This window comes from Caretta caretta, chromosome 16 (assembly GCF_965140235.1).
Source record: "Caretta caretta isolate rCarCar2 chromosome 16, rCarCar1.hap1, whole genome shotgun sequence".
In the NCBI taxonomy this organism is placed as follows: Eukaryota; Metazoa; Chordata; order Testudines; family Cheloniidae; genus Caretta; species Caretta caretta.
The window spans coordinates 13,096,907-13,122,350 of record NC_134221.1 but is presented as its reverse complement, the minus strand read 5'-3'; the positions used below and the strand labels follow the sequence as shown (position 1 = coordinate 13,122,350).

General features: G+C 42.7%; 1 protein-coding gene across 3 annotated transcripts; it reads right to left on the bottom strand.

Moving 5' to 3' along the window:
* Nucleotides 1-928: 928 nt before the first annotated feature.
* ODF2 (outer dense fiber of sperm tails 2) lies at nt 929-25,199 on the bottom strand. 3 transcript variants are annotated; one of them, XM_048823189.2, is made up of 20 exons: nt 24,979-25,199; nt 22,805-22,889; nt 19,379-19,504; nt 18,490-18,660; nt 16,564-16,730; nt 15,494-15,623; nt 14,995-15,126; nt 14,192-14,266; nt 13,907-13,978; nt 12,771-12,887; nt 10,628-10,813; nt 9,523-9,632; nt 8,349-8,484; nt 7,519-7,629; nt 6,698-6,802; nt 5,869-6,027; nt 4,921-5,021; nt 3,704-3,866; nt 3,193-3,318; nt 929-2,322 (listed from the first exon to the last, which is right to left on the bottom strand). In XM_048823189.2, exons 1-20 carry the CDS (start codon nt 25,197-25,199, stop codon nt 2,149-2,151), a joined length of 2,667 nt encoding a protein of 888 aa, XP_048679146.1. In that variant the 3' UTR covers nt 929-2,148. The 3 variants fall into 3 exon arrangements, with proteins under 3 accessions (XP_048679146.1, XP_048679149.1, XP_048679147.1); XM_048823192.2 differs by lacking the exon at nt 24,979-25,199 and adding an exon at nt 21,846-21,957 and having other exon boundaries at nt 22,805-22,890; XM_048823190.2 differs by lacking the exon at nt 24,979-25,199 and adding an exon at nt 21,846-21,999.
* Between the last annotated feature and the right edge of the window lie 245 nt (nt 25,200-25,444).

Here is a 25,444-nt window from a genome sequence, read left to right as displayed (position 1 = left end):
ACAACCTGGATCCAATGAACTTGGAACAGAAAACTGAACTAACTGTGACAGTAGTGTATGAAAAGTAAAACAAATTTCAACTACAGAATAGGATCTCAGAGTAACTGCTGAATGATAATGCGATACAGCAGAGGCAGATGCAGTACTTAGAAATCCCACCCCAACTGCTAGGTGTTCCTGTGGGAGAGAACAGTGATAGACTAGGGATTCATTCAAAAATAATGCTGGGAGGTTTACAGTCATGGAAGACTTCAGCTGCATCAGGAGTTCTGCATGCTTACGGAAGTGAGCCAACTCAGCCAAAAGGACTGCCTCTGTATGTCTCTTCAGAGACAGAATGATACAAACATCAAGGAAGCTGCAACACATGGAACGTATGAAGGAGCCAACATTTTCATTTTCCACAACACAAGAGAACAGAGAAAAGCACTGGACCCTATTAAAATCACAAGACAGAGGGCTTTTTTCCTTACTGCCTTTGGCAAATGTAAAATTCAAAGTCTAGGATACATGGGCCATTAAGACCTTGACACTTCTTGATTCAGAATGACAGGACTATGGTATTTTGTGCTGGAGCTAAAAACTGAAAGCTTAAGAACTGATTTTCTTGATTTTATCATACATTTGACTATCAGTGAAGGCTAGTGCAGACTGCTTTCTCCTCCCTTTATTGTAAGGATTCATTTCCCCTCAAGCAACTGCAGCATTATCCCCATGAACAAATTTATGTATTTTGAGCACCAGTGCTGATGGTTCAAAGGTGTATTAGTTTTGATCTTTAAAATAAGATTAAATTTTAAAAAATCCATGAATTTCCTTTGAGACATTAGCTCCTACAAAACACCAGAAGCATGATGGAGGGGAACGACTGTAGAAAGACAGTGAGGCAATTTATAAGATGAAGTGTCAACCTCAGAAACACCACACATTTTAAAACTTCTGAAGTTTAATAATTTTATCATAGCACCTTCTGGATTTTTTTTAAGTTACACATTAAAACAGAACTCTCAAATACTGATTAAAAGAAACGTAGAAATCCTTTACCAAACATTCCACTGATTACTGCATTTCATATAAACAGAATTTAAAACAAACAAAAAAACACCAAAAAGCCCCCCAGCCAAACAGCTGTGGTTGAAACAAAATGAATATTTACTATATTTCAGAACAGCTGCTTACTGGAGGACACAGTAGAGCTCATAGACCTTGACATTTCTTCACATGCCAGAGATGACCTCACATCACAGGAGTATGTGCAGGCTGGCTCTGAGGGCAAAGCCAAGCATCAAGTCTGTCTTTTTATTTTATTTTTCCCTACAGCTAACTCAAAGCTCCCACTGTATTTGGATTGGGGTCCCGATTCCAGACCCACTGAAATTAATGTGACTCTTTCCATGACTTCAAATGGCTTTGACTCAGACCCTGGTATGTGCAAGGTATGCAGGATCAGGCTGTTGGGAGGAAAAGGTCATCCAGAAATATGCAGATTAGAAGCATTAACACACACCAACCACACACTCAAGAACGATAAAGGATCAGACAGTATTCATGAATCAGGTGAGAAACCTTCAGAAGATATAATTTCATTGTTTCCCAGTACAAAATTGTTTATAAAAAGGGTGGATGATCAGGAGGGAACCCACTCTGTGTGTGGATTCCAGTCACTTAGTTATCACTGTTGGGTTCACACTTGTACTGGTGGCACTGTCTCCCAGTATCCCCATTGGTCAGCTGTATCAACACAGTATGTGAGAGTTAAAAACAAACATGATCTTTGCAGTGTGAGAAAAGAACATAAGGTAGGAAGAGCAAAAAGGAAGAGATGTAACTCTTACAAAAATAAAAAATATCTAATATGATTAATTAAAAAGACCACCAGGTTAGTTACAAGAGAAGTAACCACTGGGGGATTAGGAGATGAAAAGGAAAGCATTCCCCACATACTCCAACCCAGATTTGCAGTGTCAATCCCATTTTCCTGTTGTACACCACTGCAGCTCCATCTCACCCAGACAATAAGAATGCGAGGAAGACTTCTCTTTAAATGGACTCTGAAATCCCAACCAGTTTTCTGCACAAGATATGGCTTTGAAATAAGGCCCCCTTTTTGTACCTCTCAATAGCAGAGGGACAGGGAGGGAACTATTATCATGGAGGAGATCGGGAACGGAGAGGTGAGCTCAATAAGGCACTTTCTCCAAAAACATTGGCATAAGAGGACTTGAGGAACTGGACATAGTTTTGCATGCTGCGGTTGGTGCTTTCAGACTGCTCCAGGCGATCCTTTAAATCCTGTAGACGGCTTTGGTATCGGTGCTCTGACTGCATGAAGAAGACACAAAACACAGGGCTGAAGGCTAGAGATTTTTCATTCTAGTCATGCTAGCCTTAACTCTTATCATTCTCTGGGATTTTTATGAACAATATGGCACTGCAACACACACCACTTAACACTAAAAGTCTATCACTCATTTCACTCAGTCCCAACCCCACACATCAACTTGTATATAAATGCTCAAGATAACACAGCCAATCAGAATAGGAACTTAACATTCTGATTAACTAATGGTTGAAAACAAAATGGAACCACTCTCTAGGAAGAAACTCAGGAGGTTATCACCTGCTGTAGGTCAGCCCTCTTCCAATCCCAGGGCTAAAGTAAACAGGGAAAGAAAACGGGAGACCAAATGTAAAATATCCCCTTCAACGAGAACAAAATCATTCTCCTAGCAGAGGAACACTCCTCAGCCCCTCTCTTGTACATCCAAAGGTGATGAAAGGGAGGAAAAGAACTCCCCCCTAAATGTAGCAATACCTGCACTGTCTGGACCCCTTCCGTTCTCCAGGTTTTTGATGTAGTGTTTGTCTGAATAGTATGGTGGGTCTGATTCTCCTCTCACCCAGTGTAAATTAGGAGTAGCTCCATTCAAACTGTTAGTATAAGTGACGAGAATCAGGCCCCATGTATGTGACTTAGATTGTAAGCCTCTTGGGGCAAAAACTACATCTTCCTCCACACTTTATACTTCACCAAGCACACTAGTGTGTTTCACCATCACAGCAGACACAGATACACTGCAACAAAGTTACTGTACAATTTCTTCAGCACACTGATGGGACATGGGATTACAGACTCTTACTGCTGCATCGAGGCTGCTAGTTTATCAACAACATCCCCTCCAAAACACTCACATCTTCTTTGCTCCGACGCAGCTGGTTTAGTTCTGTTTTCGTCCGGCTCAGCTGGGTCTCCAACTCCAACATCTTGGACTGGGCTGTCCTCTCTCTAGATGCTGCTCGGTCCCTCGTTTGTTCCACCTACAAGTAGGAACAAGGCAATGAATTTTTTGCTTTGGCAAGAGTGTTGTCCATACAAAATGCTTTGCTTCTGCTATGGTAATAACTTCCTCCCCCTTCGCCCTAGAGGAGGACTGGACATATTTTTGTATGATTCTGGCAAAGACAAGGAGCATCTGAGTCTAGCATTTTTCCTTCCATTTGTGTGTGCCTACTGGAGACAAAGTACCAACTTCATTTTTTTGCTTCTGTTTCCTACAGATAATGCAGCAAGAGGAAGCAAAATTAGAAGGTTGGTGATGGAATGTAGAGGTATCCCCTTCCATCAGCTGGTAACCTGCTCTCCTGTAGTTTGAGGGTTCCACTGTATTTGATCATTTTCTTACTCTGACAAGGAGTTACTAACCTGTCTTTTGGCATCTTCAATGGCCATCTCCAGCTGCCGAGCCAAGGAGCTACACTCACGGGTTTTCTCCTCCAATCGCAGCTGGGATTGATGGATAGACTCCTCCCTTTTAGCTATGACCTGAAGGAACTCTATGTTCTGTGCACCCGTCGACTCTAGTTTCCTGGGTTGAGACAGCAAGACAAAGAATTTTATTAATCATTAAATACAATTTGGCTCAATATGCCTCTCCCTCAGGTCACTGGTTGGTCAGGGGACAGATCAATCTTCAAGTTCCCCTCTAAAGTCAGGACCTCCGAGCCAAGCAGAGTTTCACACTTCACTTCTAACACCAAATAATTTCAAGATGGGGGGCATACTGAGAATACTCATTGACCTGTCCTCACCACAGCATCACCAATGGAAGAGTGTAGAAACACAGAGATACAGGAAATTTAGGACTGCCATACTGATCAGACCAGTAGCCTATCTAATGCAATATCCTGTCTCTGACGGTGGTCAGTACCAGATGCTTAGAGGAAGATGTAAGAAACTCTACAGTGGACAGTTATGGATTGCCCTTTCTCACTGATTTCAGTGGAGCTCCTCCAAGAGCCAATGGTGTGGGACCAGGCCCTTTGTTCTTGTTGATTTTTCTAGTGTGCCTGCAGAGGACTTCAGAGTGCCTCACACAGAAGAAAATTTCATGAACATTTTTCTTCTTAAGATTACTTAGCACAAAATACCAGACTGAAGACTCAGGGTGGGCACAGACTCGGAATAAGAGCCAACCTGAACCTTCTTTGATTACATAAACAAGTAAATCTAATTTTTCCTATGCTCATGTCTCTGGCACTTCCATATTTCAGCAGGGACCAGGAATAACACAGAAAAGGACAGTCACAGAGAATTTCCAACCTGGCCAGAACAAGCAAGTACTTGAAAGCTCATGAGGGGAAAAAAAAGAGATGGGGGAAGAAGTAGTCCTTCTGAGATGTTTTCCTGACTAAAAAAGTTATTCTCTCTACAGAAGCATTCCAAACTTATGCAGGCCAGACCACCTAACTTTCTGATTTAATTCTACAAAGGCTCTTAAATGCATAAAGGCTCAGGGAGATGGGAAAGGTACACAAGCAAGCCAGCAGCTGCCTTAGTGCCTTGAAAAAGGAACAAGGAGGGTCAGGAGCGGAGGAGAGAAAAAGTCAGGCAAGGAGAGCAGGCCAGTTATATATTCTAACCTCTCCAGCTCCTCTAGCTTCAAGATCAGCTGCTTGTTCTCCTCCTGGGCAGATTGATACTTCTCTCTTGTCATTTCCATTTTGTCTCCCTGGAACTCAATCTAAAATGACAGAAAACAGACCTTACGTAGGAGGTCAATACAAAGGCAAGACCAGACACCTCAAATGGGTGCTGTTCTTGGGGAGGAGGAAACCCACAGCTATAACACCTTAATTCACAATTCTGGAAAGCCCTGGAGAGGGAAATGGAGGCAACAGTACGTGAAACAACAAAAAGCCACATGTCAGATTTGTGTAGTTCCTCCAGGTAATGTTTAGACCCATCATTAAATAGAATTTTTCCACACCACATACGAGTGGTCAGTGCCATAAGAACTTGACAGTAGAGCAGCCACCTGCAAGCATAGTGAAGCATACAGATTAGACGAAGCTTGTGCGTGGTAACAGGGCCGGGAAGAATTCAGAGCCTGAAATACTGAGAAAGCTAATGATTTGCATGAGATCATCAAAGCAAAGTGCGTAGGCCACAGAATCATTCAAGGCCCCTGTTGGCATGGCATCAGGAAGGCAGGGGAAGAAAATAAAAGCAGAGCAATATTTGTGAGCGGATGGTCATGAGAGAGAGGCAGCCAATAAGTTGATCAGGGTGACAGAAATGAACGAGACACCATGCATTTTGGGTTCTGCAGCTCTTCAAGACCCAGTAAGACTCTGCAACTAAGCAGTTTGAAAGAAAGCCTTGAAATAGCAAGGAAAGCCATCAGCTAAGTTACTATTCTCCCTAAACAAAGACATGCCACACATCTTTATTTTGCAGTGCAGATGTTTTAATCATTTCAAAAAGAGACGAGTACAGAGGCAAAGACTGAACTTCCTGCGACTAGAAACTCATCTTGGTCCCCGGCTTGCAGACAGTGCAGCTGTGGGTCCTTTCTGCCAGTCCCTTACCCGCTGACGAAGATCTGTAATCATGGCAGAAAGGTCCATGTTCTTTTTTTCATAACTCTGCAGCTGATCCTGACATTCTGCCAGCTTTGTTTCCGTGATCTTCAGGATCTCGGGCAGCTTTTCTAGTTCAGCAAGCTGTCTCTGGAACTGCTTCCGAGCCTGTGGTGGTGAGAGGAATGGAAGGACAGAGTGGTCAGTTAAAAACAACTAAACATGTGACCCTATTTCAGACATTTCTGAAGAGTCTGGGCTAATAAATTTTTGAGTTGATTGGTGCTATCTGTCCACCAGAGCATCTCTGTTTCCCAGCAATAAGGGCATCTCAGATGCCTGGCAAGCAATGGAACTGCTCATTGTAATGCAGATTCCTTCCTCTATTCCAAGACACATTCACTTAGATTCTCAAATTCCCACAAGGTGCGAATGTCTACAAATCCAGGCTTGAGTTTTATTAATGTATACAGTATTCTTGAGAACAACTGTTCCATGACAACCACTGAAAGACAGGATGCACAATTTAAACTTAATGACCCTGAACAACCCTCCCCCCAGTGAAGGGCACCACCTCAAATGGACACTATGTATTTGACAAGGCCCCTCATGGGACATTCTGAAAATTCAATGCACTTGGCAAAATAAACACTAGTTTGCATTTCCATTCTCCCTTGAGCTGAGATGGGGGAAAAAGGCAAACCTGTCTGGAGGACTTCTTTTATCTCCGTCAGAGTCCAAGCACATTTGTTTTCGACTATACCAAGAAAGGAGTGCAGCCCTGAGTGGCTGCCATGTACCAATTTAATGGTCCAGGTTTTCTTAAAGGAATAATTACCAACTCAATCTCCTTGTTCATTTCATCTTTTAGTGTCTTATTCTCTTTGTCACAAAGCTCCAGTTTCACAGTCACCTCATCGGCTTCCATTCGGGTTCTCAATACCTGGGCACAGAAAGAATTGGCACATGACTATGTTAGGGTTTTCAATCACAGATTGCTACACACTGGCACAATTACAATTGTTGAGATCCAGTAGCAGGATTCTTGTGAACCTCTGGACAGCACCACCCCAAGTTGTGGAGCTTTTCCACCTTTGTACTTTTTAATAGCCTTCTCACCCTTCTTTGTGCTGTCCTCCAAAGATTTCCCCCTTTGTGCTTTTCCTCCCTACCACCACCACAAAACCCAGATCTCAGCAGGGGCAGCAAAGGAATAGCACTAGCCAAGTGGAAGGGCCGCAGAAGGTATGACTAGGATTAGACATTTTACTTCTGGATTTGCTTCTTAAAAGGGGCTGGGAAAGTGACAATTACCAAGATCAGTTCTAGACAATTTATACACTGAGCAAGATCTTTACACATGGACTCAGCTTCTGCTAACAGAATGGGTGATCAGAGTGTGCAGAGTGAGGCAAGTTTTCTACAGTCCAGAACAAAGCAGGTGGCTGCCTACAGGCTGCCATTTGAACAGAATAATCTATAAAAGCTTTTGCATAAATAGATTTTATTAGAGCCATGAAAACCAGAAAAGTAAGACGACAGAGCATCATCTAATAGCTAGCAAACAGAATTAAGGCATGAGAGAATAAACCACAACAGCAAAGGAAGAAAACAAATTTGTGTGAGGAGGGAAGGAAAAAGGAGGGTTGAATAAAATACCTGAGACTTGTAGGTTTCAATCAGCCCTTCATAGTTCCTCAGAGATGCCTTGAGCTGCTGCACCTCCATCTGAGCTTGGTTCAGCTTCTCCTCCACTGGGACCATGGTAGCCTGAATGGAGAAGACATCTTCTATTCAAGAGGCAGTGCTTGGAGCAGGCTAAGTTGTCCCCATATACATTAAGCTAAGTTAGAGCAGGGGCTGTGAGCTTCACCAATGTATGCCAGCAGAGAACATGGCCTTACATCTGCATGAGGGTTGTTCCATCATGTTCCAAACACTTTTAAATGAGCTGTGTCCACTGGATCAGCGTCATGCTTGGTTTATTTGGACTGAAGCTTTCTTTAAAGGGATAATCAGGTACATTACCTACCATACCATAGATGGTTATGTAAGTGTCTGGAGAGGATGTCAGGCATCTTTCTATTTTGGAGGCTGTGGTTCTCCCTAAAGATATGGTTTTTGTTCCCTGTCCAGCTGTATAGATGACACAATATATCATCCAGGAGACCAGGCAGGTAAGCATATCTCCAATCCCACATACTGAATCAGAGGGTAGAAAAAGCCTATTCTTCCCCTCCCCTAACAAACCTTATATGTTCCTCTCTTCACAAATTTCAGCCTACCTCACCCAAGTCAAAAAATGGAACACAGGACTGAACATACAGTCAATCCAGTTACACTTAAGGTTTCCAACGCAATTTGATCTGACATCAAATGGGATCAAAGGACATAATTTCTCTCTGGACTTACAGGGGTAGCAGCTGCTCACTACAACTTCTCCCTTATACTAACATTTCAGCTACAAAACGCCTAGATATTCAACTGACCTTCAGCCTTTCATTCTCCATTTTGAAAGACGTGCTCTCTGTGGCCTGTCGGTGCAGTTTATCCACCAGAGCATCTCTGTCTTCCCGCATTTTGTCCTCCATGGAGGTCTGCTGCTCCAACAAGTCTGTAATACGGCTGCCATGCAGGAGGTGAAATTAACCATTAAATGACAAAAAAGAAAAAAGTCTCTTGTTCTTTGAAATTCAGCTTCAGGAACAAGACATCCTTTCTTTACTCCCCCTTTTCCCTCCACATCTCATGCATGCACACACTACTGGTTGGCTATACAAACTTCACTCTGGTTTCTTCTGCTGCTCCATTCCCTTTGGGAAAACAGGCACACAGATGTTACCGGGCTGCTGGCAGTTCATTGCAGTGGCACTGATACATTATATCCGAGTTGTATAGGCTAATGCAGTCGTACCCATCCTAATTACACAGAAGGGCCACGTAAACCTAAGCACCTCAAGTCTTGTGTGGGCCAAACAGATTCTACGTATTTTAATAAGATTTAAAGTCACCTGTATTGATTTATAATTTTAAGTTCAGCTTGTCTCATATGCATTTAGATAGAAACAACCTACGTACAGTATTGTCTGTTTACAGACTTGTGTACATTAAAATGATGTAAACATGACAACAAAACATGAATGAATTGGCCATTAGTATATTGTTTTGAAGCAGGCTGCAGGCCTTATGAAATGCTCTGGTGGTCCACGTACAGCCCATGAGCCGTAGGTTTGGCACCCCTGCTAATATGATACTTCCCCCTCTTGCTCCTATGCTCAGTTTTCTCTGTGGTAACTGCACTGTGATGATACTGACAATTTTTGCCCCCAGCTCCACAAAAACAGATCAGCCTTAATGAAACTACTTTGCATTTAAATAGTCTCTTTCGTTGTGAGCCTTTCTGAGATCCTTCAAAGAAAAGTAAGTATATATATTTTACAGAATAGGCAGCAGGCACAGGGATAAGTGACTTAATCAACAAATCATTGTGGCAGTCAGGAGTAGAAGCCAGACCTCCTGGCTCTCAGACCCTTTCACCACTAGACCATGCTGGCTCTAGCTTTCAACTGAGTACTTATGCTCCAACCTGGAGACTTGAGGAGTCCCTTCTTGAACTAGTATCCCAGCTCCATTCATGCTGGCTCCCCATGCCAGAGCTCTTACCTGTTCAGCATAACAATCTCAAGCTCCAGGTCAGTCTTGTCCTTCACTACTTTGTTGTAGCGGCTCCTCCAGGACTCCAGAGTGGACAGTGCCTCAGTAACATAACTGTCCTGTCCAACATGAGAAAGATGTGGAATGAGAGAGACAAGACTGACAAAAAAAAAAAAAAAAAAAAAATCACAGGACAACAGTGATGTGAAAAGTGGAACATGCCACGGTAGCAACAAATATCAAACACTCTGGAGATAATACTTCCGCTCAACAGTAGTCCGGTTTGAAAAACAACATTAATTCCTTTTACCACTCCATGTCCTCGCCAAATAACGTTTTCAAATGATGCTGTCAGCTCACAGCCACACTAGCAGAGAGAGGAGGGGCTCCTCTTTGAAGACAACAAATGCAGTAGTTAGGAATGCAAAGCATAGCTAAGAACCTGCATTGGCCTTGGACAGAGGAGATAACCCCAAAAGAACACAAATTACTGAAGAGCAGGAAGGGGACAAGTGGTCTAAAATGTCTGAGCTTTTCTGGTTTGTCCTAGTCGCAGCCTTCCTGCTTTTGCTATATCCTCCAATCCCCTTTCCCCAAAGGCAAATCTAGGTGTCTTATTTATTTATAGTCTCTGCTCCAATTGCTTTCCCCAATGATTTCCTCTGCCAAAATAAATTCCCATTTTTTACTCCTACTTTCTTTCCCCTTTGCCACTATGAACATTTTCTTTGTCAACTACCAATTCCATGCATAACTCTGAAAGCAGCTCAATATTGAACCAGCATACATGTACAAAAGCAAAGCGAGGCCCTGCAACCTTTTGTCCATTTTCCTCAGCAGGCTCTAAAGGTAGGAAGGAAGTCTGAAGAAGATCAGATCTGCTAGTTTATCACATGATCTTGTTCAAAGGAAGGAGCAGTGAACAGTGACAGCTGAGAAAAAATAGCTTTGTTTTAAATGTGGTGCAAATGGGCCGAGGCCCCAGTACAAAAATAAATCTCATTAGATAAAGCAGCTCTCCCACCCTGGGGTTGGTATCAGAAGTCAAGGATATGCCCACATACAGACAGAGACTCTAAAGGATTCTCTTTCCCTCCTCCCCAGGACCAACTACCTTTTCTGCTAGCTGTACATTCAGCTGCTCTGCATATTCCTCACTGCGCTCAGCCCGCTCTTTCTGTGCACGTATGGCTTTCTTCAGGGCCTCCTTATCACGCTCCCCCTTCTGCCTCAGCTCTTTTAGCTGTTCCATGATATGTTCCACCTCCGCCTTATGCTGAGCCCCACTGCGCTCCAGATTCTGGAAAGGAAAAAAAAAAAAAAAAAAACACATTCTATGTGAAATGCTTTATCTTCAGTCAAGAGGGTCAACTTATCTCCCAGCAGCCAAGGAGAGAGGTAGACATAAGCCATCTATCAATGTGGTCCATCATGGAGCTAAATAATCTCAGTTCAGTCTGCCATTCCTACTGTAGCTTGGTCCACTTTATTCATGGGATGAGATACAAAATGATCTTGAAAACCATTCTTGCAGTGGAAAAGGTGGGCTGAGATGCCAAACTTCCAGTCTTAAAAGTAGCATGTAGTGTTTCTGTGTGCTGATAAACACAGCTGCCAAATTTCACTCCTGAGGCAGCAACCGTTTCCTCTTAGTGCAATTTATAAGTTATGATAGATCCTTTAACCTTTTCACTCACAGTGTTAACATATGCTAAGAGAGGTGTCTCATTCTCTTGTCCTAAAACGAGTGAATAAGGGTAATACCTCTTGGGAACCAGTTCAGGAATTATGTCTCAAGAAGACTCAAACAGCAGTCGTTTCCAATATTTCTAGTCTTAATAGAGAATCTAAAGGTTATTATTACATCAGTACCAAACAAGGTAAGCTCTGAACTCTTTGCATTTGGCTCAGTGTATTTCAATATAATACCTAGTTTAAGCAAGTGCAATTCTACTGACCACAAAGCTGCACATCCTTACATTAGGCCCAATATTTATTGCTATATGTAAGGACAGATTTTAGCAAGATTATTTTCTTTCCACCGTGTGTGGCATACTTCTGCTCAGCAATGAAGTCATCTTTCCTGAGGCTTTCCAAGGTAGATATAGACCTAGCACCTTTTGTTCTACATAGGAGTTATCTCCTTTCAATTGAAATGTATCTGCCTTGATAATTCATTGTACAGAAGAACATACCTGTATATAGCCTTTTTCTTAAAATTACAGAGATAGTTAACACACAGCTTTCATCAAGATAACCCAAGGCAACTTTCTTCATCTCAATACCTAAGAACTGTCATACTGATTCAGACTATGGTCCATCTTGACCAGTATCTTGTCTCTGACAGTGGCCAGTACCAGAGCTTCAGGGTGAGCATACAGGACAGAGCGGTTGAGGTGCTCCACCCACCTTCCGCTCCTAGCTTCTCGCAGTCAAGAGGTTTAGGGTCACTAGAAGCATGAGATTGCATCCCTGACCATCTTGGCTAATAACCTATCCTCTGTGAACTTAGATAATTCTTTTTTTTAAAACCCAGTTATAGTTTTGGCCATTACAACAACCCATGGAAATGAGTTCCACAGGTAAACTGTGCATTTATATAAAAAAGTACTTCCTCTTGTTTGTATTAAACTGACTGACTATTACTTTAATCAGGTGACCCCTGATTTTTGTATTGTGTGAAAGGATAACAACACTTCTCTATTCACTTTTCCCATACTATTCATGATTTTATAGATCTCTGTCATATTCCCCCTTTGTTGTCTCTTTTCTAAGATAAACAGCCCTCATTTTTATAGTCTCTCCTCACATGGAAGCCGTTCCAGACCCTTGATCATAGGTATCACCAGTGATACAGTGAAACAAACGTGTCTTTGCAATCAGATAAAGAGACCCATGGCAGGAGTTTCTTTTTCCCAGATAGCAAGTTAAATAGTTTCCCATCACTCCTGATATGTGGTTCAGCAGAAACCAATCTCTTTAACATAACTAATTTGAGGGGAAATCTAAAGTAACAAGTAATTACTTGGAGACAATTAACCCTTAAAGTTTATGACTTCGCTTCACACAAGTAAAAAAAGAATTTTAGTTCTCAATCAAAATTACAGAAGAAAATGTACAACAATGGCATAAGTGATGCCAGCTTATGCATTTCATTATTGGATGGGCATGGCATGGAATAGTCAGTGACTGCCACTCTTTTCTTCAGTGCAATCAGCTGATCAGTTTGAATGGCCTGGTGAATACCGAAAACATACCCGGATCTGAATAGCCAGACGATTATTTTCAGCTTCTTTATTTCGCAGCTGAGCTTGTAAATGACCCCTCACAGCTTCCATGGATTTGGAGAGTTCGCATGCTGTCTTCGCTTGATCCTAAATATGAAACAAATAGGACTAAGTGTCGTTTTCCCAGGCATCGAAGCAGATGGGACATTTCACACTACGCAGCAGTTCAGGCCTCTGCTTCAACAAACACCACCAGCTATCACAGGATCTGCCAGAAAGAGCCCTCTCAGAGACTCATTTTCTTAGCCATGGGAGCAGGGAGGCAAGACATGTCAGTCAAATTTGCCTAGTTTAGCTAGAGTGTGTAAGCTCTGAGGGGAGAGCCATGGCTTGCTGGAATCCAGCAGTTTTGTCCAGAGAGTTATGAGAACAAAATGTTTACAGAAAACTACAGTAATTCTAAGCACCCCAAGAACCAGTATTCTGCATTACGGTGCTGATGAATGGTATATTCCCTATTCCACTACCACAAGCCCTGTCCTTCTCCCCCACTCCCTGAAGCACCCTCACGGATCCCTCTCTCCATTCAAGTGTACCAGGATGGGATCCCCCTCTTTCTAAACTGGCATGGAGTCTAGACCCCACAGTCACCCTGGTTGACCAGCCTGCAAGGATTTGCTCTGAGCCAAAATACACTCCACTCTGGCCACGGTTGCAATGTGTCCATCTGCTTCATAGGAACTTGGAACCAGGGGGAGGCAGGGCACATTAGAACCTGAGGCCATGGGCAGCTGATGGTTCCCAGCAAAACGAGATTACCCATCAGGACTTGCTGCAGCAAGGCACCTAACTGAGCTCTGCCTCCAAGCCCTATGAGACCCTCCCGAGCAAAGTGTGCAATAGCAGCTTTGGAAAAACCCTAGGAATAGCCAGTCCTGAGGTGACATCTATCATTTCACATTTGTTGCCTGAAGTATTTGTGATGGATGTTATCAATAAATCAGCAATTCCATGTGGGGATTAGATAGGCATCTGCCAGTTCACACTAGAAAGCAGGACCTGCAATGCCTTAATTCAGAATAGCTGCCTCAAATTCCAGACCCTTGTTACAGTTTTGAAGGTTCATGTGTGTTCAAGGAGAGGTTGTAATAGAAAAGGGAAACTACCTTTTCTGTCTGTATTTGACTGATGAGATCTTCCACCTCCTTCTCTTTCTCCTGTAGCCTCATCTTCAGATTCTGGAAGACAAACACCACCCAGATCCTAAGTGACTTTGTTGCTAGCAGTGGAAAAAAGGGGCTGTTAAAAAAAGGCCAATGTAGCTTTCTCCATCAGGCTAAATGGCACCTCTACAATATATATCACAATTGGTCACCCATGTTTTAAAGAATAAACTGTAAATCTCATTTTTTCCCCCATGTACTGAAAGCATGCTTTTGCTCTTGCATTACCGCTTTCTCTGCATCTGAGTCAGACAGCCTTTTTAGCAGCAACCCCTGCTGTTCCATCAATTTCTGTGCATCTTTCTACAAGAGAATGAAGAAACAAGAGCTCATTAAGCTTTTTCCAAAACCACCCTCAATGTCCTAATTCCAAGAAAATGTGCCTTCCAATTTAAGATGGACCTGAGAAAAATATCTATCCATGCCAGCACTCAAGCAGCAACTCTCAGATAACATTAAAAGGTGTCAACCCTGCCAGCAATTTCATTTTCAACTCTCTTCCTCTCAGAATTCCCATCCCAGAAACCCTTCCTCACTCCCATTTCCTTTAACCCAGTCAAAGGGGATACTACAATACACAATGGCAAACTAAGATCTTGCAAATGTATCCCACTTTGGGCAAACACAAACCTTTGCTGGTTCCTTTTACTGGAATCATGGGTGGCTGAGGAAGTACTTTGCCACCGACCTGCCTTTGACCAAAGCAGCACGTGTTCAACAAGCTGCAGTAGGAATAGTAATTACACTGAAGTATTATCACTCCAGCAGTTTGCCTAGCACTCCGAGATGTTAACATCTTCACACTAGGATTCAAACTTTATCTGAGCCTCAAAAGGGAGGGGTAAGGTCTACATTACAAATAGGAGAACCAAGGCAGAGGGAGGTGAAGCATTTGTCCATGATCACATAGCATGTCAGTTGCAGAACTGGAATTAGAGTTCAGGAGTTCTGACTCCAAGTTCTGGTCTCAGTCCACTAGCCCATGCTGTCTCCTGTAAATCGGGGAAAGTTAAACATGCAGCACTGCTCACCTCCCGGTTGTGCTGTTCTTTAAGTAGATCCCGGAGTGTCCTATTGGTTTCTTCAAAAGTGCTTAATTTCTGTAGCAGCAACTCTTTTTGCCTTGTCAGCGTATTAACGTCTGAGCTGGTCATGTGTTTCTCCTAAAAAAAAGAAAGACATGGTCATATTTCTCTGCAGTTCAGTATCTAGAGTCTGGTATGAGCGATGTGTACAATATAAACACAAAGCATAACAAAACAACTTGAACATCAATGTCACATCCACAAAGGGCAGTGGGATGTTAAGATGCTGGCTGATAAACTCCCATTTGTAAATTCAAAATGACTTCAGATTTAACTTAATCTGGATTTCAGTACCTTCCGTGCCCAAAGGCCTATCAAGCAATTAAAGCACTAGAAACCTCTCCACTTTCCCTTGACAACCCCTGAACCAGTGATTCTGTGACAGCTCTTGGAATAGCAATGTGGCAGTACATCAAATGCTATGGTGGACGATGCCATCACTTACATTTTTGAGTCTCCCAATCGTATCCTTCAGCGCATGAATCTGTTTGGCTGCTGCAGCTCCGTCCATCTCCGCCTCAACTAACTTGGACATCAAACACTCCTTCTCATGCTGCAAGTGCCTCTTCTGCATTCTGCAAGAAGAACACAGCTATCAGAAGAATGGATAGCCAAATGCAATAACCAGGCTGCACTGGTGAGGTCATCCTTAAAGGAAGCATTGTAATTAGGGTTTCTGATTAGAGGTTAACAGATAAAACCTCCCAAACAAAAAGATAAACCACAAATACTAGAAATGTACCACTTTTCAGTCTTGGAAGTGGGTTGTGGTGAGGATCAGCAGACCCTACCAATCCTCCTGTACTTGCTGGAAGCTCATCTATCAAGTGGGGAATATCAGAGGGGGCCAATGTTGGGGTTCTCTCAGAGCAACCTCCCCCACCAAATACTAAACCACAACACCTTTTATCCTGGATATCAACAGTCCTAAGGACCTATATCACCCCAGAAATAAGCCTTCAAAATGGTATCGGCTGAACATGAAGCTGGACATTCTAAAAAACTGGAGAGAACACAGACAACTAGAACTCAGAGAAACCCTTCATAAAGGGCTCAAAGCCCTTCCCAAGCCTTAAAAATTATTCATAAAGCTCTTCTGAAAGATTCAGAGATTTATTCTCCATATAAACTTTAGTGTGATGGGAAAAAGAGGGGAGATGATGACTCACAATCAAATATGAATGTTTTACTATGTCCCCACTTAGTGAAAATGGGTAACAGAATGAGCTAAAACATTACTTGCTTCCAAATAATTGCCTCAACGGATTTTTCAACCACCACAATGAGATCCCTAGGCAAAAATAATGTCACACTGAGGAAAGAGGGTTTCGCTGCACCATTAGGCAGGAAGCAGATATAAGGAAGGAGAACGCCAATTCCGCAGTGCCACTCAGCCCTATACTCCTGGGGCTAACCAGAATTAAATTTGTTAATGTTTTTATAAAGGAGACAAGTGCTCTTTAAACCATCACTATAGTACATGTACACACAGGAGTTAAACGGTAAGTTCTTTACAAAGTAAGATCTTTCTCCTCCTTTATGCGCTCAATGTTACGTCGGAGCAAGGTATTCTCATGTTCTGTCTCCACCAGCTCCTGTGTGACTTCATCTAGCTCATCCTTCTGCTCCTCAAGGAGACGCTTTGCCATCTGCTGTTGTTCTTCCCGCTTCTGTGTCTTGGCCTAAGGAGGACACATCTTATTTTTATGTATATAGAGCTTTACACAAGTCAAGGTGCTTTTACGGCATTACAGATGGTTCAGATCCCCCACCACTGAAATGCAGCAACTGGTTAACAGCACACAGCAATGCTCCTCAACAGTTTAGTAGATGAGGGAGGGATGGGAAGGAGCTGATCAACGTAGCCAACAGACCCCCCTGGGGTACCCTTATGGACCCGCAGACCCGTTCGAGAAACGGTGCTACAGATAAATTGCTGAAGATATTTAGGAATGTAGACTGAGACCTTACGCTGGAATTTAACCAAGGCACCAGACCTACTGCCTTTACTCAATATAGAAGAAGGACCTAGTATTCCCCTGTCTAATTAAGGTTAAAACTGGTGACATGGATTATACTTTCATGTTATATCTACAACATTAGCCTGGTTAGATCCTATTTACATTTAAACCACGTTGTAACTGGTTTGGAGGACAACGGTTTGTAATCATAGCATGATAGGACTGGAAGGGATCTCAAGAGATCATCTAGTCCAGTCCCCTGTATCATGGCAGGACCAAGCACTACCTAAACCATCCCTGACAAGTGTTCGTCTAACCTGCCCTTAAAAATATCCAATGATGGAGATTCCACAACCTCCCTGGGCAATTTATTCCAGTGCTTAACCACCCTGACAGTAAGGAAATGTTTTCGAATGTCCAACCTAAACCTCCCTTGCTGCAGTTTAAGCCCATTGTGTCATTAACACAGTTTGCGATACACCGCCGGTCTAGCCGTTCAGGGCAGGGCCCTCACTTTTGTGTTCTTCCCACTGTACGTCTCAAAAGCCAAGGGACCGACTCAGCCCTGTTGTCCTCAGGTGTGATTATTTGAGTTTAGACATTTGAGTTACCCTATCATGTAACTGACTTTTGTTTTTGGAGCACGGACAGGCTTAAACTACTTATGATGATAACAGTCTACCTAACTCAGAAGTCCTGTTTTTGATTATAGGTTTTTAGATTTTTAATTAAAACCAAACAAAGTTACATAGTAATATAATTGGGATATATTGCCTGCTCTGGGGGAAGCTGAAAGAAAGGAAAATGCCTGTGGTCTGCCCGCACCATCTGGGCCTGTTAGAGGGTTTGGACATCACATTAAATCTACACTTTAAAATTCTGTATGCAGACTCTCAAGGGACAGCTGTTAAAATATTGACAAGTACTTGAAGGCCATTTAGACTACATGGGATAACATTGCGTCACTGAAGCGTAAGTTCCAGTAGTGAGCCACGAGGAATATATTGTTCAACAAGACAACCCTGAGAGCCTATGGGTCCATGTGGTAAGACAATACTTTTACCTTTAGGGAGGAACATCTTTTAGGTTTAGAACCTTGGTGGGAACAAAACTTTACACATAGAAACTGAGGCAAAGCATCATCTTGTATGACAAAGTCGTCCATGTTCCATGATTCATTTTAACATAAGTAAAAAAGACTCTCGTTAATCTGTAGTTGAGATATAGCTAAACTGAATGAAAGCCGAAATCCAACTTGCTAGCAGACAACACAAGTGTAAACAACGCATCAGAGTAGCTAAGCCCTTTTCAACTCATTCATACTGGCCTCTAAGAAACGTAACAAATGAGTTGAGCATCCGTTTGCCCTTCATCACTGTACCCCAGTCTTTAGCATCCTCTTGCCAAGTTTCCTCTTTCAGTATCACTTTGCAAGCCCCTCCCTATTACCCTCTGTGAGCCTTTAGTATGGTCTTCTCACCTCATTCTTCAGTGTCCCCACTACATTCATCAGGCTATCTATCTTCTTCTCATATTTGTTCATTTTGCTGTGAATAGCATCCTCCTCGTCTGTAGAGAGGTCACTCAGACGCAGCACCGAGAGCAGTTTTTCTGAATCTGGAGGAGTAATTTCCAAGCGATGGGTTGGTCCCTGGTGGGGATGTAATAGTCATAGCTTTTTTTAAAAGGTACACGCAATGTTGTAATCTGAGCATCTCCAAAACCAATCTAGGATCGAATCACATCTCTGAAAAAATCCTAATGAGGACAAGATAAAATACCCAGGCTATAATCCTCTCTACTTCAACCTGTTTCAGTCAGTTATAAAAGGCTCTTGACGGGGAAAAATAAATACTCCCAAATCCACCAAAACAGCACATGTAGGGATAAGCTTGATTGTCTGATTGTCATGAAGGAAGCTGGGAGTGGGCAGCTCATTCAGCCCTGGTGAGAAAAGGGGCACAATACACGCCTTTCTAGAAATCTTATGACAGACAATAGTGGCCTGTAAAGTAAACTGTGCCCCAAGGTAAGGTCTTTTAGAGAGGGAAATAGAAAAGGAATAAATGAAGGGGGATTTCTCCAGCCTTGCAGTATCGGGGTGGGAGTGGGAAAGAGGAAAAAGTGACAGATAGCTGTAGACGAAACAGCCACATGATGAATCCCCCATTCAGAATCTATTTGTACAAATAAGTTTCAAAAAGCCAGAGATAAATATTGGATGTTTAAAATGACTGCCAGGTGGTAGTGGTCACCTTAACTACAGTCTAGCACCCTCCAACCTGCTCCCTCCAATCCCACAGTAAGATAAAAATCTAGTGATCATCTCTTAGTCCAACCCATCCAATTAAAAAGCAAGTCAGCCATACCTCCCACTTGTAGGCAGACTCCCGGATGGATGTTTTGCCTGGGGGCATCCAGGGGACCCTGGTTTTCACCCGAACGCTTCGGCGCACATTCACGGTATCCCCTTTCATTTTCTGTTTGTGTTTCGGCTGAAGGAGAGAGAAAAACAAAATAAACCTCATAAGACTTTTAAAAAATCATTTAAACCTTTAATGCTGTAAAAGTTAAATGTCAGGACGTCATTCTTACAATAGTACCACAGACTGCTTCACATGGTATATCAGAGAGGAGAGTCAGCAGCTGGAGGAACAAGGCAAAGCCAAGCACAAGAAAAACTTATTGCATAAATAGGAGAGCATATAGCCAAAATGAAAGCATTCTTGCTATTTGTCAGACAGGGCCTTTATGACATCACTTGTAGCTCTGCCTCTTGTGATGCAACGAAGGCCTTGGTTACCCTGTGAAAATAGATCTAGCTGGTGTTAAAGCAGGTCTGTCCTTTTTTACATTTTGAGGAGGAGTTTGCTTGCTTGCAAAATTTTACATCAGGACTTGAGTGACAACCTACTTTCATTTCATTTTTTTGGTTTATTTAATGTCTTAGTTTATAAAGCACCAATATTACAAACAGTACCTGGAATGCTGGACATAACAAACATGAAATAAATCAAACTGGGCCCAGTGACAACATTTAAATCAAGAGGACTGGGACAAAAAGCATTCCAAGGATCAAGAGCATAAGAAAATAAGGCCAGGACCTTAAACCAAACCTTAAAGACAACCACAGAAGGACATCAGATATCACAGGAATTAAGGGGAAACAGAGGTCCCTCAACCAAGAATCTCCTGTTCTTAAGCCTAATTCCAATTAAACCTCAGGCGAGAGAGCCTTGGGTGGCCTAAGGGGAAGTATGCTAGTTGCTGAGTACCATTCACCCAGATGATTATAATTTTACATATAGTCGTAATAGCTTGAGTTGGCCTACTGAGAAAGCCCAACTCAGAGAGAATGACAGAAGGGAGGTCAAGGTTAGAGAGAAAAAGGTCTTTCTGGGCAAGAGAGGAGACACACAAAAGCACTGCCACAACATCTATTTCTGTGCAGGAAGAGCAAAGTAGGTGGATCCTCCCTATCCCCCAAACCTGACTCTCAAACAGTAGCCATGATGTATTAATGAGGGGTTGGGGTGTGGGGGGGATTGATCTATTAAGATCCTAGAATCACTTTGCCTGCTTTGTGATTAACAGGTATTCTCACTCCTATATGGGCTGATCTTAAGCTTCCTTATCTAAATGAAAATGCAGACGCTTTTGCACAATTCTGAGGCTTGATCAGAAAGTCAGATGGTCCAAAAGCAAAGGAAGCATATAGCTGAGTATCATCAGGCATACCCCATTAAAATATTCACTAGTGGCAACATACACACAGTTAACAACTGAGAGGGGGGCAAAGTAACACTGTTGCAGACTCTTAAAGAACAATAAGCTAGCACTCACCACCTTTTGGGTCTTCCATTTCAAGAATGACCTCGACTTCGGAAGAGGATTTCACCCGCTCCAACTAGTAATTGAAATCTAGCCACCATTACCAGCTAATCAATTATATCTAAGGCTACTTGCTAGATCCTCGCGGCCAATGCTCAATAGAAGATAGTCCAGACTGATAAAAGCTGTCTGTGCACCAGCAAATGACTTCAATCCAGAGTCTTTTTAAATCTAATATTTCACTTAACCTGATCCAGGTGGAATTTGAGATGTCCAGCTACCATCTTCCCAACAACCCTTCCTCCAGACAAAGGGATGATCAGAGAATGGGCAGTAGTTTGACAAGATGTTAACCCAGAAAAAATATGTTAAGTTGGGGCAGGACTTCTATACACTTTATACACAAGCAGGATACTGCCCTAAGTTAAAATTTCTTAGGTGTCTAAAAAGCAACTGTATAATACAGTATGGTTTTCCTCACCCTTTCCAAAAAAGGGTGTTAGGAAAGTCTAGCTGCTCGAGCAAAGGAATGTGTTTTACTCCTGGTTCCGTCATGACTGACTGTATGATTCTGGACAACCCACTTATCTGTGTCTCAGTTTGCCCATCTGTAAAACGGCTAGTGTACTTCCACATCTCATGGCAGAGGGAGAGGTAGCTCAAAACTTAACTAAATGTTTGTAAAATGCTTTAAAGACCATTGGATAGAGGCCCTAAAGAAGTACAAATGGTAACCCAACTATACATGTAAATATAAAACTAAATCACGTATTTTACCCATATGAGATACAGTTTCAATTTCTAAAGATTACTTAAAAGTATTGCTGAAAATTCACATAGAAATGAATGCAGTTAAGAAGTCAATCAGTCTTATTTCTCTAACCTACTATCTATTTATTCAGATCTCAAGTGGTAGAAACAGACCTTGAACATTCAGTGGTGCTTCTAGGACCCTTCACTTTTCTGGTTTGTAGCCCTTACAAACACCCAACTACACACTCCTACCTGGCTTTTTGCAGGTGTTGTTTTCTGACCCTTTTTTATATGGACATGGACAGGGGTGTTTTCATCCACATGAACGTGCAAAGGGGGAGATGAGGAACGGTTCTTCATGGTTCTTCTCCGACAAACGGGAAAGGGCAATACAATGAAAGGAAACCTGTGAATAAGGAAACTGGAAATAATAAAATTTCCCTATGCTCCAGTCAAACTGGACAACTGCCTCTAGCCACCTGTCCCCAGACAGCTACAATTGCTGAGATGGGTCAAGCTATTTAGGCCACAGTTTGAGCTTCCTTTCAGTAGCACCTGCCGTTTTAGATCACATGCAGCTTCGGTGTAAGATCTGGAGTAACTCCATAAGCTTCTATTTACACCATGGCTGAATCTGGCCCTTCATTTTTGTTTGGACAAGGGATGGTACAGACAATGTAAAGACAGCGTTGTATTGGTAGAGGGTGTCTGTAAGAGTCACCAGAGTTCAAGGTCTTAGAGCATGCCAAGGGCTCTGATTAGCAACACCATCTGATTTTGAGCAGAAATTTTACAACAGGGCCATTACTTTGACTAGCAAACTAAAGAATTTGGGAAAACTAAAAGGAATCCATCAGAGGTGCCATACGAGCCTTATCCTGCAAACATTCTTGTGCTTAATTTTAAGCATTCTGAATAGTCCCCTTGATTTCCATGAAACTACTCACAGTTCTTAAACTTAAACATGTGTAAGTGCTTGCAGGACTGGGGCCTATATTTGTCTCTGCAGGTTATTTCTCATAAATGATGCATGTATTTTATTTCCACATTAATTATCTGCCTAACATGCAATAGCAAGGTATGAAAACACATTCAAAGTAATCAATGCACAGTTTAAGTGTAAAAGTTTCCTTCTTATAAAAGAAAAGTAGCACCACTAACCTGAGTACAGCAAAAAAGAGAGTTACATCATTCCAATCCCAGTTACTTACAGTTAGCATAAGATCATCAGTTTCTTGTGACACTTTTCTCTGTGCTGAGATTGCAGTTCTCTCGTTTTTGATGGAGGGGGGACACCTGATGGCAGAAATACAAATAGATTACTAATAGGAAAGGATGCTAGTTTCCTTAAGGTTCCCATTCCTTGAGTAGAAAGGTAACATCCTGACTCAAACTTGTTAAATACCTAAAAAACACTCTATAAAAGAGTGTGCCTTAGTGTTCTTTGTACAAAAAATGTTAAAACAAAAAGATTAAAATAAGTACTTTGATTTTCAGGTATGATACACACATTATGCTAGATAATTAATTTTAAGGTGCATCATGTGTAAGACACCTGATTTTGCAGGGTGGATTGGCCATAGAAGAGAAAGTTTTTATTCTTTCTGACCAGTGCTTACCAGATGTTCCTAATCCTGAAAACAATATGCACTTTCTTTTTCCAAAATGTTTCTAGCCCTGGCATGTCACAAACTATTAGATCTTCAAGTCAGATCATTCTGATCATCATCTTGCAACTCCTGCCCTTGGAGTCTGATAATTTTAGCTACTGCTGTCTCAGGAACTGCTACAAACCAATACTTCCTACTGTCTAAATACTCATAACAACAGCTTTTCAAATGGTATAAAACAGTTTCATATAAGCAAAATAACCATTGCAACTAGCAAAAGACAAAATGCATCGCACTATTGACCCCCTATGCTCATTATTGCAATTTGGTGGGAAAGAGCAGCAAGAAGCGAGGACTACATGGATAAATGGCAGGAAGAAGAAGAATAAATTAACAAAGGTTCTTATAGGTCTGTGGAAATAGGATAGTTTTTCTTAATAGATGATGTTTATTGTGGGTTAAGATAATTTGGAAGCAACACAAATGAAACCAGAAAAAGACACTCATATTACAAAATAAGAGTGTCTACACAGGGAGACACAACAATATTAATATCGCGGTATAGGTACAATTATACCGTTATAGTTCTGCCAATAAATTTTCCCATGCTGATGAACTCTACAAATAGTTTTAGCAACAGTTCAGTATAATTGACATTATAAAATCTTGCAGCATAAATGTGGTAATATCCAAAGCTATTAGCCAAACGTCAAGCAGAGTCCAAATGCTCAGTGATCATCGAAGGTAAATTAACATTGGTAAGATTTCCATCATCATTCTGAAGAGACTGAGATTTTTCAGTCTCATTAAAATGATTAAGTTTGCAGAGTGAAAGTGTCTGTTGAAGAGTAAAGAAAACAACATACCAGAACAGTTTTAGCAAAAATATTTTATAGAGACAGGGGGAAAAAATCCTTCCAGCCTCGGAAGATATGTATTTAGAAACTGAGACGGAGTTTGCTGAAGTGAGAGAATTTCTCCAGCTTCTTGTTAGATAAGTGATTGTAAATACAGCTGGTTTGTTTGGTTCTCTCAGTCTTGATAAGTAACTAAACCCTATTAATGGGCAGAAAACCTACATCAACTACAGTGTAAAAGAATGAGGGAATTCAAATCTGAACCTTGAAATACTAAGAGCAATATTAATATTCTCATTAGAGCCAGCACATTCTGTTCTTGCCAGCAAGAACAGATATTTTAGAAGAATAAAGGAGCTTTCCTTGTCCAACAGCAATCACTATTACTAACTCTTGTTACTTTACCTCACAGAATTTCTTTCCTAAAGCCCCAGCTTCTGGAGTCATGTTATTTCATAAGAATCTCTTTTTCACAAGTAAGTTTATCTTGCCCGCATGGTTGCGGAGAAAAGCTTGAAAATAATGAACCCTAAAGGCTCAAAAAAAATAAGACAGCAACGCTGAAGCCTGAAAAAATATTGTAAAGGCTTCCTGACTGTTAAAGCCAATCTCCTGATTTCGGAGCGGGGCGGGGAGTGACACATGTCTGGACTGCCTGGGGAACTTCACAAAGCGAGTCCTTAGGGGGCGGATGGACGAAGTCACAAGGCAAAGGGCACGTCCCAGACACCACAGAAACCCACCCCTGAGAGGCTGATGTGACAGAGCAGCAGCAGCCCGCGGGGTGTGATCCGCTGCAGCGCATGGGATGTGGGGACCCCCGTGCCCCGGCCAGTCCACGCTACCCCGGGGGGCTCGGGGACCCGAGATCCTACTTCAGCCAGCATCGTCCCCCCCCGGCTCCCCAGCCCCCCTCACCATGCGGGGCCGAGCCGGGTTCGGAGCCGCCGCCTCAGGATCTCCTCGAAATTGGCGGCGAGGCGGCGGTAGCTGTTGCTGCCATGGAGAGCCCTGGGCCGGGGCGAGGGGGGACGGGGCAGGGGGCGGCAGCAGCAAGGGCAGGACAAGCAGCAGCTGCAGCGGGACCCGCCGCCGAACTTCCGGGTCCGCTTCTGGGACGCTGCCCGCAGCTCCCCCATTGGGCGATTCAAACCCCCCGTGACCCCGGCTCGCCGCCGCGATTAGCTCCCAAGGCTCGTCGGGGCGTCACAAGAGCCCGCCCTCTTTGGGCGAGCCGGGGCGTGTCACTATGGGAACGCCGGGCAACACGCGAGGGAGGGGGCCGGGCCGGGCCACGGCTGCGCTGAGATGGGGGCGGGGTGGAGATGGGGGCCAGAGGAGGGAAGGGCAGGCGGGAGGAGGCCTAACCCCCACTGACAGGGGA

Excerpts from the sequence above, each read along its gene's own strand:
- ODF2 (XM_048823189.2), bottom strand. The coding sequence starts at position 25,199 with ATGGGGGAGCTGCGGGCAGCGTCCCAGAAGCGGACCCGGAAGTTCGGC. Across the intron at positions 3,319-3,703 it reads TTGAAGATGCCAAAAGACAG|GTGGAACAAACGAGGGACCG; the intron begins GTTAGTAACTCC and ends TCCTACTTGTAG. Across the intron at positions 2,323-3,192 it reads TGCGTCGGAGCAAAGAAGAT|TCAGAGCACCGATACCAAAG; the intron begins GTGAGTGTTTTG and ends TTCTTCATGCAG.